Here is a 13,987-nt window from a genome sequence, read left to right on the forward strand (position 1 = left end):
AGTAAATGTATGAATAATGTATGAATGTGCACTCGACCATCTCTTCTTTATATAGACACAAAAAGTCTAGACTCTTTTGACTTTCCACTTTCATGGGCTTTTCATTTCCTTAACTCACCCTTTACTTAATGCTTAAGATTTTTTGAAAGGTTTTTTTTTCCTTGAAATTGGGGAGACGTAATAGTTCAAATAAACCCCCAACACGAGAAAGGCAGGCTAAAGAAGAGTCTTGTTTTGAAAATCAACCATTGGATTTGTTTATAATCATACCAGGAGGAGTAGGGATATTTGAAGGACACGATGCATATGATGATCTGACGAGTATCAAAGACCAAAGCACCAAAGATCAAACAACATCTAAATCTAGTAGCGATCATTGGCGGTGTATTAAAGACTGAATCTTTTTTAGTATCCCGATAATCATCATTAGGAGTGCAAAACAATGTATCTACGACACGTCAAAAACGGTGGGTATAACTTCGAGGCGCACAAAGTGGAGCAATCATGGCTTGAATTAGGATTACTATGAGGAGAGTGCGCAACCCCACGATTATATTTCTCCTCTTGCGCGTATCGAACCCCCTCCTTGCATCACCTTCGCCTTCTACTGTTGCACATCTTGACACACCTACATAATCAAGGTTTGCATCACCGTCTTCATCGAGCGAGTTTTCATTTTCCACACAAAGCTTATCACATATCTCTGCTATAAGAAAAAGAGGAACATTGAGCTCTCAAGCCATGAAGACCATCATCGACGAGAAAGCTCAAGAAATTGAAGAATTTGCAACAAGCTATATATCGACAGAAGCCCAATGTTATATACCTCGTCAGAACAGTATGTACTTTAACAAAACGAGTACGCATTGCTAAAGATATGGCGCATGGAGGTGGTCGTTGAAGCCACCAGGATACCATTCGATGGTACAATCATTCAGCAAGTGACCGATACTTTTGACTCTGATACAGAAACAATCACTATCAATGGTCATGCTGAAGATTAGTAGAATCAAAACCCCACAAGATCATACCACTGGTCTAGAATCTCAACCAAAACAGACAACGCTAGTAACTACTAGAACCAAGAGAGATTTGAAACAAACAGAGGTTGGACCATTTGAACCATCAACCAAGAAACAAAATCTGACAAAGGAGTTCTGAGATCAACTCAAGGCCCGGAGCCAGCAAAATATTGCTACATCAACTGATCAAAAAACCACAGAGTGAGTATAACTGGTAGAGCCTCAAGAACTTCAACAGACAAAGCAATTGTGTTGCCAAGCACCTCACCAAAGCTGCTACTGAATTGCCAAAGAGCTCTGATCAAGCCACGACTTCTGAACAAACCATTGCGGTGACCTCTTCTATTACTGAAACGTCAATGGATGGCTACAGATTGTGAGGGTGAACCTACTAGTGACTCCTCATATGAAGAGCTACAATATCATAGAAAGCTTCGAGCAAGGAAACGGCCATGAGGCAATTCAGTCAGTATCCATGTACCTTTAGAGATAAGAGAATTGTACTTTGCTTCCATGGCTCAAGTGCAATGTGCACGTGACAAGCATACTTAGCCACGATAAAAGCTAGCAATTGTTGAGTAAGAGCAAAAACATTAAAACCTTTTTACCTAGATGAATCCAGGATAAGCCCAGATTCACCCTTGAAGGAAAGTGCAAGGTATAGACCCATGGTAGTCACCCACAAGACAATATAACCATCAGCTCCATCATGCATAGTATTGACTAAATACCACGACATCCCCACTAACGTCGTCAGTGCCCAATAGTGGGTGTAGAACTAGGTACTAACATATGCTCCCCAACACAACACACACCACACGCACACACACATGAGCATACATCAACACAAAGTTCAGCGTGCTGAGTTTCTGTCATGACTCCGGAGATCAAGGGCCGACTCAGCTTTAATAATTTAAACAACAAATTAGCACAAATTAGTGTGTTACCAAGTGGGCTTTTAACTCTCCACTTTTTATCAAATATACTATTGATTATCTTGAACATTCTATAGGAAGAAACATTGAAAATAAAGTTACTAAGAGGCAAAAATGAACTAACAATTTTCATGATTTTTTTGAATGAATATCCTTTCTCAACGAGTAAAGAATTAAGATGGCACAACTGATCAACAAAAGAGGATTTACAAGAACAAAGGCGAGAAAATATAAATAGTTGAGAACAAATCCCATGCCTTGTGTGATCTATGTAATAAGGTAGAAGAGATCTCTTCTTAGTTGTAAGCTTCATGTTGTTATCTGCTTTTAGCCAAAAGATTCCTTGACTCTGAAGTCCTATCTCTTGTTATAATGCATTTGAGTGAGGAAAATTGGAATCTAACCTGTGGTCCCTTGATTTCTTCTGAATAATCCTTTTTTTTTTGAAACATACGTGGAAATTGTATGATTTTCTAGATGAATGAGTTTTCAAGTTACGTAAAACAATGATAGTAGCCAACCCTTGTTGACATGGTGTTTTTCCATTGCAACCCTCAAAAAATTTGGTGTTCTTATTTCCACGCTTTCGTTCCCCACAACTCTGCAAGAGATACTCAGAACCATGGCCCTAATTTAGGCTTCCTTGCCTTTGATGCATCCTCCACATATATCCATAGGGTATTCACAATGCAGACAACTGCATACTTTTTTCCAAATTTTCAGCAAAAGAGACTACCGCTGCAAACAATGAAGATCCTTGACACGATCCTTCGCAAATTTGCTCAAGGGTTCTCATCTTCATTCTACCTCTTGCAAAGAAGTTCCAAATAACAAATCATGCTCCAAGTTGACCCTTCAGCTTTAAGTAAAGCCCAAAGGTCCCTTTAGAGGACAAAAGGTGATAATTCTAGGCGAAAGACTTCCCAAACACCTATCAGTTGAGATTCCAACTTCCAAGGCCATTTTGCCTGAGATGTTTACAATTTTAATCACAGCACACACCTGGATAAACTCACGACATTGTCATGCCATAAAGGGCTGAAATTACAAGCTTTTGACCCAATTTTGGCAACATAATGGCACCAAAATCTCTACAGGTCAAAAGTACATGTCTAGAACGAGAAAGACTATATACGACATGAATTCCCCAAAGTCACACCTGCAAAATGCTCTGATAAATAAGATTGCTAATGCAACACGCAGACCACAAAATACACAGTGGTTTAAGTGTAAATAATGGTCATTCAAGTCTAAAGAAAGCTGGAAATTGACCTTTTGCAATCACAAAATGCATGTTCTTAGAAAGGAAAGACAACAATACTAGAAAGGCAGAAGGTGCTTCCCCTCAAGTAGCTCCAGCTTATGCACTTGGACAAGGGCCTCGATGGGCAGTGGACGAAGCTCTCCCGCAGGTCCATAAAAGTGAGGGAAATGATTGTCTGGTGCGTTTTGCTCCATTACCCCATCCACTCTTTCATACTTGAGCCCATCTCCAAGCTGTCAACAAAACAGAGGCTCAAAGATAAGATAGGAGGCTTTGTCACCAAAATCCAATAAGAAATTTTCTCAAGCCTTTGGACCTTGGACGCATCAATTGACAAGAGATACAAGCCCTCACGTCCTGGCAAGAAATTGTCTAGAACAAACGCCACCTACAGCGCAAGCTTGTCAGAAAACTTTCTCTCTCTCTCTCTCAAAATAGCACGCACTTACACAGACCTTGAGGGGTGGGGAGCACACCTGAGAAGCCTTGCTGAGGTGAATGAAGCCAGAATTTCTGTCGAGCTCGCCCCCGTGGAGAAGACCAGTGTGTTTGAAAGCTTCTACTTCGTCAAGAGGGCTGATTCTGTACAGGATCTCTCCCATTTCTCAGCGGACTATTCCGTACCCACCTTGCTTGTGGTGGATGCAAACTATAAATTTACCATCGTTGATGGTCTCACAAGGCTGATGTATTGAGCACATGCAAGCATTCGGCCCTACGTTCGATGAGGTTGTCAAACCAAGGGACTAGTAGTAGTATGTGTGGCAAAAAAGAGGAATACTCAAAGATTCTTTATCGGGAGAAACGAACGTAGCATGATCATGTCAACGGTGGGCACTGTGCATTTCGTGAATGCAAGGCAGAGGAGGCGGCGTTGGCCGACTTACATGTGGTGAGTTGTGCCGACTTACGTGTGGATTGGAGATGTCAACGTTGGGCAACACGATACCTCTACAACCTCCATGCACGACCACCAGGCAGCAGAGGAGACGAAATGAACAATTGACGCAACAGTCTATATATAATGCGTTAGCGCTCTGTTTAGAGTAGACTTTCTAGAGGCGGCGAAAGCAAGCACCAGGTACGACGTTGTCAAGCAGTCTACTATTGCATGTGGGCATCGGAGGGTCGTTGTGTGTATCTTGAAGAGGGTGTGTGCGAGTATGTCTGGCTATGAGAGTGGTAAATAGGTCACAGGGAATGGTGTGTACACCTTACTGCAGGTGGGAGAGCTCCATTGCCATTAGCAATATGGGTGCCAAGCACTTAGCACAGCACGAGCATGCGGCGAGGTTGAGGCGCAATAGATCAGTTTGTGTGCATGCGTGTTCAGGCTGCGTGTAGCCCCTCTGGATTCTAGCTAGCGTGCGGCAGGTCTACGGCGACAGGGGGAGAGGGCGACAGCTCTGTGGCGGGGGGGGGGGGGGGGGGGGGGGGCAACTCTATGAGAGAGAGAGAGAGAGAGAGAGAGAGAGAGAGAGAGAGAGAGAGAGAGAGAGAGAGAGAGAGAGAGAGAGAGAAAGAGGGAAAAAATGGCACCAGGTCTACGACAGGGAGGAGCAAGGCAACTCTGCGCGATGGGGGGAGAGGGCGGTAGCTCCGCAACAGGGGAGGGAGGATGGCAGAGGGGGCCAGGGAACGAGCGGAAAGAGATGGAGGGTATTTAACATAAGGTGTTATATTTAATCATTGTGATGTTAGAGATTGTACCTGCGAACAGAAAGAGAGAGAGAGAGAGAGAGAGAGAGAGAGAGAGAGAGAGAGAGAGAGAGAGAGAGAGAGAGAGAAGATTTGTTTGCAAGCTACATGTATGTGTTTGTAGGTGTGGTGGTGCAATTGAAGAAACTAGCATAGGGAACGGTGGATGAGTGTGCTCGCCCTTTGAAAAAAGAGGTAGACGACTAACAAGCGATTCCACACGCGCACCAAAAAAAAGGGGGCGACTTGCATCACAAAGCGAGGAAAAACAAAGAAAGAATGCCAACAAACTTAAGAAGTTGATGAAAGTTGGTGCTAGGCCAAATGCACGATTCCTTAAGGAGAGAAATTGTCGCTGGTATGTGCTCGGTAGAGAGGGGGGACAGTGTCTTCCACTTGCACTTCCAGATGGTCATATGAATCATGGCTAGTTCTCTCATTGCTGTAACAAGCAAGTGAAAGCTTATTTAGGCTAAGATAAACTTAACCCGATAGGGGGGGATGTACTTTGTCGAGCATTGCGATAGAAAAACCTCCACACATTTGAAGGCATGGTAGGGTATTGCATGAAGGACGATGGTGAACCTCACTTTCAAAAAGTGAAGCATAACATAACCCATGAAAGAGATAAGCAAAGGAATAGAATTGTGCAGCTTGTACGGAGTGGATGATACAAAGAATCGTATTTGTTTGACGCATAATAATATCTTTGACCGCACACTGATGTATTGGAGGCTTCAAATGCAAAACCCATTTGGCAATGATTTCGTAACTACACTGCAGAAAATGCTAATGTGTCATTGTATATTTAAAAATTTGTTTTCCTGAATCAAGGGAGATTCCAATGAGGTTGTAGAGCATAGGAAAAGTGCGTAAAGTGCAAAGCGGACCATGCAAAATTATTGGTGGAGAATTTTATGCAAATTTGGGATAGTTGTGGAGGAGAACACTCAGCCTTGGAGGGTAGAGATGGTGGTGCTAAGAGGGCGGGACTTATCGAGAGTAGTGCAAGGGTGTTGCTGAGATGGCACACAAGGGTGGCGTAATTGTGTTGAATGGGGGTGATTAGGTATGGGTGTGTGTCATTCGTGGCAACTCCATGCGTGGCCTCTTCTTTTGAGATGCTAGCTTCCACGACTGTGGGAAGACATTTCCCTTATGTTAGACATCAGGCCAATGTTTGAGCAACGGGAAAACCTGCATAAAAAAACCAAAGATTGACAGATTTGCAGTTAGAGCCAGGCTCTGAGTTTAAGTTGGGGAAAGATTAGGTTGTTGTTGTGGGTGTGATTGTGGCGAGAAACATGCTGCTCCAATCATCGCAGGGCACCTCTTGTGTGTGTGTGTGTGTGTGTGTGCGTGCGTGTGTGTGTGTGTGTGTGTGTGTGTGTGTGTGTGTGTGTGTGTGTGTGTGTGTGTGTGTGTGTGTGTGTGTGTGTGTGTGTGTGTGTGTGTGTGTGTGTTTTAGTTATCTACTTATATTACCCACAAACAAACATACATATGTTCAAAGACAAAGGTACCCAGATAAATACAAGGTTTATTATACAAAACAAATTTTAGACAGCATGATTTTGTATAAATAAATCTTATCAGTTTGGTACAAGTCACCATCCGAATGTAGAAATTCTTTTACAAACTGCAAACCAGCAGCCATTCCTCCCAACAATAAAGCAACCAAAAAGCTAAATCAAAGAGAGTAGCCCTCACCTATAGAACAACATAACATTCTGTTAGCATTGGCTCTGTATGCAGGTGATGTATGGGCATCCTAGTTGTTATCCATGTCACAAAGTTTCAACTTTTTTTTTGCAAATAAACTTTATTAAAAAAAATGAACGAACTTTAATAAGACTTAGGTAGTTAGTTACATCTTCATACTGAACTTCATCAGTTTACAAACTGCAAATGATTTTCTTTTAAGTATCTTTATAATTTATCTCCTTATTCTTGCAGGTTCGATTAAGATATGCTCTCTGCCTCGACCATGCCCTGTTCTTTGCCACAAATGCTGCTATATATTCAGCCCTAGCTGCCTTAAGCTTTTTTGAGATCTGTGCTCTCTTGATTGGATCAATAGTAGTACTCATTCGAGCAGTCAACCTATATCTTGGTAGACCCTGTTATCAGTAAACAAATAAATTTTACACACTTTATGAAACCCTGATAACTTATGCCATCATTTTGAGCGACCTCTTCCGCTCTCAAGTGGCTGGACTCCATAAACACCAGAGTACGGTTACAATGATTAAATCTGAAGTGATCTGTACATACTAGGGTAAAATGTCGAGTCAGAGAGTTTAGCGGACACCTATGAGATTCCATTTGCCACTAGCCGGTCTATCTCCTATCCATGTCCCATTCTATAACATGTGCCTCAAGGTCGAGCCCTTCAAGGCCAAAATCAACTAGGGTTATCTTTCGACCAATTTTACGCGAGAATTCAAGAACTTGAAGTTACACAGTCATGCATGTTTACCAGCATTACTCTACATTCCATAAAGAGTTTCCCTTGAAGCCAAAGAAAAAAGCCGAACCATCAGCTCCAAGAAGTACCAGCCCAAGCCAGAGGAGTCTCAGCCAAAGCCAAAGTAACACTATACCCTTCTTAGTTCGAATCTTATATTTTGCCAAATCTCAAGTAATCAACCATAAAGAATAATGAACCAGAATATGGCAGCACGGGCCATATCTAAGCCACGCCTCCAAGCAACTAGTAGAAGGTCAGATTTTATTGTAAGTCTGAGAAAAAAGTATCTAAACCATAGTATATTTAAGGTAGCATCATTACTTGATGTAGTGGAATAAGAATGTACAAAACCAGATCTCTGCAAGATATCCAAGCAATTGATGAAGGTTAGATGTTTTGCAATCATCATTACTCAGATACCATACAGGATCTCCTTTCAGAGACGTAACTGCCAGGGTCAGATACGTTATTAGCCATAGCTCGAGCCCGAACCAGAGTCAAAGCTAGCCATAAACCAGGCTGCTTCAAGCTTTTACAAGATACAGCCCTTGTGTCATGGATGCTTGAGAGTCAGTCGTCGCCTGCATCATCGCCTACATCATCGCTAGAAGGCTCTAGAAGAATCTAGAAGGATCTAGAAGATTCTAGAAGTTCTAAAAGTATCAAGGAGATTCTAGAAGTTTCTAGAAGCATGGAGAAGATTCCGAAAGAATCTAGAAGTTTCTGGAAAGCTCTAGAAAGTTGAAGAAGGATCTAGAAGGTTCTAGAAGAACTAGAAGGATCAAGAAGTTTCTAGAAGATTCTAACCTCCTCAAGAAGAAACTAGAAAGTCCTAACCTCCTCAAGTAACCTCCTCAAGCACTAGTATAATATAGGGGTCTTGGGCCACAAGCCCCTCAGTCTTGCCAACACCGGTTGTGAGGCTCCTATGAGGAAATCCCTCTTCTAGTTCTTATGTTCAAGTCTTGTCCTTGCAATCAAGCCTTGTCTTGTACTCAAGTCATGTATTCCAAGTCTTGTATCTAGCTCTCCTAATAAAGTATTAAGCCTTATAATCAATATTAAGCTTATCATCAAGTCCAAGTTCTTGTACATTGTGAGCGCCTCCTCTTGTTCTCTTCTAGCTCTATACGCGCTCATAACAATTTGGCAAGACCACCATGTCTTAATCTTCTCAAGCCATCATGGAGTCGACGATGGAAGGTGTCATCAACGCATTGCAAAGCATCCAAGCCCAATTACAAGAACTTCACGAGAGTAACGCTCAACTTCAAGCAGGACAACCCCTAATCTTGGGACCGGCGTTGCAAAATCTTCAACGTCAAATTCAAGAGCTTCAAGAGACAAGCATACATCAAGCACAAGCTGCAAGATCTAGCTATTCTCAACAACATAAGAAGGAGCCGAAGGTCAGCATGCCTGAACAATTTGATGGGACTAGATCAAAGTTTAGAGGTTTTCTCCAACAAGTGCATCTCTTCATTTGAATGAAATGAGAGTGTTATCCAGATGATGCCTCTCAAGTAGGCCTTATTGGGACCCTCCTCTCGGGTACGGCTCTCTCCTGGTTTTCTCCCTTACTTGAAAAAGAATCTCCTCTTCTTCATGACTTTGAAGCTTTTGTGCGGGAGTTCTCTGCAACCTTTGTGGGATACTGATAGAGCAAGGGTTGTTGAAACCAAACTTAGAAATCTCCGCCAAGGATCAAGACCTGCATCCGTCTATGCATCCGAATTTCAACAGCTCACTTGTGATCTGACTTGGCATGAGGAATATTTCATTAGCCAATTTCGGTGGGGATTAAAGGATGACGTAAAAGATCTTTTATTGACTATGCCAAAGGTTCACACACTAAGCGAGTTCATCTCCCAAGCAATAGAATGTGATAATCGACTATTTGAGAGGAGACAAGAGAGGCGTCTTGGGGCACCATTGCGAACCCAAACAGAAGTGACACATAATGGCTACACACCTCAACAGGGCCATGAATCAAGCATTGAGCCCATGCAGATTGATTCATCATGGTTTTGACCTCTCTCAGCCCAGGAGAAGCAAAGGCGACGCATTAATGTCTTATGTATGTATTGTGGAGAGCAGGGGCACATAGTTCAACAGTGTCCAAGGAAGAGAAGGATGAAGGTTCATGGTACAATGGCTTCAACGTGTTCGGAAAACATGGACATCCAACCCCAACAGAGACCGACCTGTTGGACAAAAGACAAGCAAAAAAAGGTCTCTTTCTTCCCGCTGATTCCACTTCAAGTTTTATGCTACCAGTCAAGATCCATATGCCGGGTAGGCACGTGGATTGTGAAGCATTACTAGATTCAGGCGCAACGGCGTGCTTCATGGACAAAGAATTTGCAAAAGAACAAGGCATACCACTTGTGGAGAAGTCTAATCCAGCAACGGTAGAAGTCATTGATGGTCGTCCCCTCACTTCAGGGGATGTCAGGTATGAAACTCGCCCCATAGAAGTAAAATTGCAGGAGCATGTTTCAAGAATAGTGTTCAATATTATGCAAAGCCCAAGCAGTCCAATTGTTATTGGGCTACCGTGGCTTGAATTACATAATCCTGACATTGATTGGAGGGCTCGGAGAATTGAACCACGAAAAGTCCAAAAGAAGAAGGGAAGGCATAATAGGCCTATATATCTTGGAGCCAAGGTCTTCCAACTTTCCTGATATTTGCAACACCAACCGACACGTCGACAACAAAAATCATGGAGGCATTGCCACGTCAATATCAAGATTACAATGATGTTTTTGAGAACAAGAATGCAAACCTCTTACCGGAGTATCGACCCTATGATTGTGCTCTAGAGCTTCAGGAGGGAACCCAACCCCCTTTTGACCCAATATACAAGCTATCTCAAGATGAATTGGTAGAATTACGGAAAAATATTGATGAGAATCTTGCTAAGAGGTTCATACGGCATTCAAAGTCCCCAGCAGGAGCTCCAATACTCTTTGTAAAAAAGAAGGATGGAACTCTCCGGATGTGCGTGGATTATAGGGGCCTAAACAAGATCACCGTCAAGAATCGCCATCCCCTTCCCTTGATCCCAGAGCTTCTTGAGCGCCTTGGCAAGGCAAGAATATTTACAAAAATAGATCTTCGTGGTGCTTATAACCTAGTCAAAATCAAAGAAGGTGATGAATGGAAGACAGCCTTTCGGACAAGGTATGGCCACTTTGAATATACCGTCATGCCATTTGGTCTCACAAATGCCCCAGCTGTTTTTCAACATTTAATGAACGATATCTTTCAAGAGTATTTGGATTATTTTGTGGTAATATATTTGGATGATATCTTGATATTTTCCAATGATCAAGAAGAGCATGAGCACCATGTACGATTAGTGCTTGAAAAGCTTCGTGCATTAGGACTACATGCAAAGTTGGAGAAGTGCTCTTTTCATCAATCTAAGGTGGAATTTCTTGGTTATGTAATTTCTGCAAAGGGAATCTCCATGGATCCAAAGAAGGTTCAAACCATCCTTGATTGGGAGAGACCCACCTTGGTAAGAGATGTTCAATGTTTCCTCGGATTTGCAAATTTTTATCGTATCTTTATACAGGGATACTCCAAGGTGGTTACAACACTCACAAGGTTGACAGGCCATAATAAGTTTGTCTGGACTCAGAGGCCGCGAGAGCATTTCAGACTCTCGAGCAATCTTTCACGACCGCACCCATTCTAATTCACGCAGATCCTACAAATCCTTTCATCATAGAAACAGACGCTTCAGATTTTGCCCTTGGCGCTATTCTATCCCAAGTAGGAGAGGATGGTCGAGTACATCCAGTGGCTTTTCATTCCCGCAAGTTCTCACCTATAGAAATCAATTATGAAATCCATGACAAAGAGCTCTTAGCAATCATCGACTCCTTTGACACTTGGCGTCACCTACTTGAAGGAGCTCCTCATAAGATCTATGTCAATACAGATCACAAGAATTTGGAATACTTCATGACATCCCGCGTCTTGAATCGTCGCCAAGCCAGGTGGAGTGGTATCCTATCAAGGTTTGATTTTCTTATCTCTTATAGACCTGGCCGTCAACAAGCTAAGCATGATGCCTTATCAAGAAGATCCTACCTTGCACCTAGAGAAGGCGACGCAGCATTTGATCAACAAGAGTCAGTGATTTTGAAACCTGAGCAGCTTAAGCTAAACGCCACCATGAACCAAGCTCCTGAAGATTCTACTTTTCTTTCTAAGGTGAAGACGCAAATTGCCAAAGACCCACTTGCTCATAATATTAGACAACAACTACAAGGACAAGAGGTTAATGAGGACTTTCAAGAAATTGATGGACTAATTTACTATAAGGGTCTTCTCTATATTCTTCCAGGACCAACACGCTTGGAGGTACTTCAGCAACGACATGATCTTCCATCAGCAGCAGGGCATTTTGGGGTTAATAAAACAATTGAGCTTCTCTCTCGTGACTTTCGGTGGCCTCAAATGTGGAAGCTTGTCAAGGAGTATGTAGGCACTTGTGACACTTGCAATAGATCAAAGGCCCCTCGTCATCGTCCTCATGGGTTACTCCATCCCTTGCCCATTCCAACCAAACCATGGTCGTCCATCTCCATGGATTTCATTGTAGAACTACCCTTGTCACAAGGATTTGACTCCATTTTAGTAGTCGTGGATCGGTTTACAAAAATGGCACATTTCATTCCAACCACTAAAACCATCACCAGCGAAGGTACGGCCAAACTCTTTCTACAACGTATCTATCGTTATCACGGATTACGGGATGACATAGTTTCTGATCGAGGACCACAATTCATCTCTAGCTTTTGGAAAAGCTTATTCAAGCTACTCGGAGTACAAATCAACCTCTCCTCAGCAAATCACCCACAAAGTGATGGACAAACAGAGAGAGTAAATCAAGTTTTGGACAGTATCTCCGTTGTACTATCAATTATCACCAGGATAATTGGGTCGAGCTCCTACCGCTAGCAGAATTCTCCTATAATAACAGTTTTCATGTCTCCACCCGTCACACTTCATTCTTTACTAATTATGGTCAACAAACCAAACAGGATATCCACAGACACTATCAAGTCAAGAATCCAGTTGTTATTCATCTTACACAACAATTATGTGCAATTCACAAAGAACTTACAATTCATATCAAAGAAGCTCAATCCAAGTATAAGGAAAGTGCAGATCTCCATCGCATGCAGCATCCAAAATACAAAGAAGGGAAAAAAGTGTGGCTCCTCCGACGTGATCTGCGTTCATCTCGTCCCTGTCAAAAGCTTGATTATCGAAGGCTTGGCCCGTTTAAAATTATCCGTCAAGTCAATCCAGTCACCTATCGACTCCGATTGCCCTCATCCATGAAAATCCATCTGGTCTTTCATGTCTCAGTCCTAGAACCTTGTCACACATCTAAGATCCCAGGAAGAGCCCTAAAACCACCTCCTCCGGTTGAGATTCAAGGACATGACGAATATGAGGTCGAGAAAGTCCTAGATTCTCGAGTTTCGCGTGGCAGGTTACAGTACTTGGTGCATTGGAAAGGCTATGATGTTAGTGAACGAACCTGGGAACCAGCACACAATCTACAACATGCATCTCTCAAAGTCCAAGAGTTCCATCAACAACATCCATGGAAGCACAACTCAAGGAACACCACTGCTCCTCGTGGAACTTGTTGCTAGAGGAGGGGGTAATGTCATGGATGCTTGAGAGTCAGTCGGTGCCTACATCATCGCCTATGTCATCGTCTACATCATCGCTAGAAGGCTCTAGAAGAATCTAGAAAATTCTAGAAGTTCTAAAAGTATCAAGGAGATTCTAGAAGTTTTTAGAAGCATGGAGAAGATTCCGGAAGAATCTAGAAGTTTCTGGAAAGCTCTAGAAAGTTGAAGAAGGATCTAGATCCTTCTAGAAGAACTAGAAGGATCAAGAATTTTCTAGAAGCATGGAGAATATTTCGGAAGAATCTAGAAGGTTCTGGAAAGCTCTAGAAAGTTGAAGAAGGATCCAGAAGGTTCTAGAAGAACTAGAAGGATCAATAAGTTTCTAGAAGATTCTAACCTCCTCAAGAAGAAACTAGAAAGTCCTAACCTCCTCAAGTAACCTCCTCAAGCACTAGTATAGATAGGGGTCTTGGGCCACAAGCCCCTCAGTCTTGCCAACACCAGTTGTGAGGCTCCTATGAGGAAATCCCTCTTCTAGTTCTTATGTTCAAGTCTTGTCCTTGCAATCAAGCCTTGTCTTGTACTCAAGTCATGTATTCCAAGTCTTGTATCTAGCTCTCCTAATAAAGTATTAAGCCTTATAATCAAAATTAAGCTTGTCATCAAGTCCAAGTTCTTGTACATTGTGAGTGCCTCCTCTTGTTCTCTTCTAGCTCTATATGCGCTCATAACACCTTGTATGTGAATGAAACAACTATATCAAAGCAAAACATCCAAGTAGTAAGGTCCGATTCTCCGTAAGTTAAGAGCAACCACCCTATACCATACCTCTTTTAGTTAGTAAACGTATCAAGAAACCATCAGCTCCGAGAAGTACTATACCAGGCCAGAAGAGTACAAGCCAAACCCTGGAAATCCTATGCGACTTCCTC

General features: G+C 42.5%; 1 protein-coding gene across 4 annotated transcripts; it reads right to left on the reverse strand.

The window, feature by feature from the left end:
• Positions 1–253: 253 nt before the first annotated feature.
• LOC147445416 (dihydroorotate dehydrogenase) lies at positions 254–3,931 on the reverse strand. Of its 4 annotated transcripts, XR_015189773.1 has the most exons (5): positions 3,698–3,915; positions 3,538–3,609; positions 3,279–3,454; positions 827–960; positions 254–703 (listed from the first exon to the last, which is right to left on the reverse strand). XR_015189773.1 is itself a non-coding variant. In XM_086524922.1 (4 exons), coding segments are annotated over exons 1-4 (375 nt in total). In that variant the 5' UTR covers positions 3,824–3,915; the 3' UTR covers positions 2,701–3,115. The 4 variants fall into 4 exon arrangements, 3 of the variants coding, with proteins under 3 accessions (XP_086381048.1, XP_086381047.1, XP_086381049.1); XM_086524922.1 differs by lacking the exons at positions 254–703; positions 827–960 and adding an exon at positions 2,701–3,116; XM_086524921.1 differs by lacking the exons at positions 254–703; positions 827–960 and having other exon boundaries at positions 2,701–3,454; positions 3,698–3,909.
• Between the last annotated feature and the right edge of the window lie 10,056 nt (positions 3,932–13,987).

This window comes from Adiantum capillus-veneris, chromosome 12, assembly GCF_014529385.1.
Source record: "Adiantum capillus-veneris isolate H3 chromosome 12, ASM1452938v2, whole genome shotgun sequence".
Lineage (NCBI taxonomy): Eukaryota > Viridiplantae > Streptophyta > Polypodiopsida > Polypodiales > Pteridaceae > Adiantum > Adiantum capillus-veneris.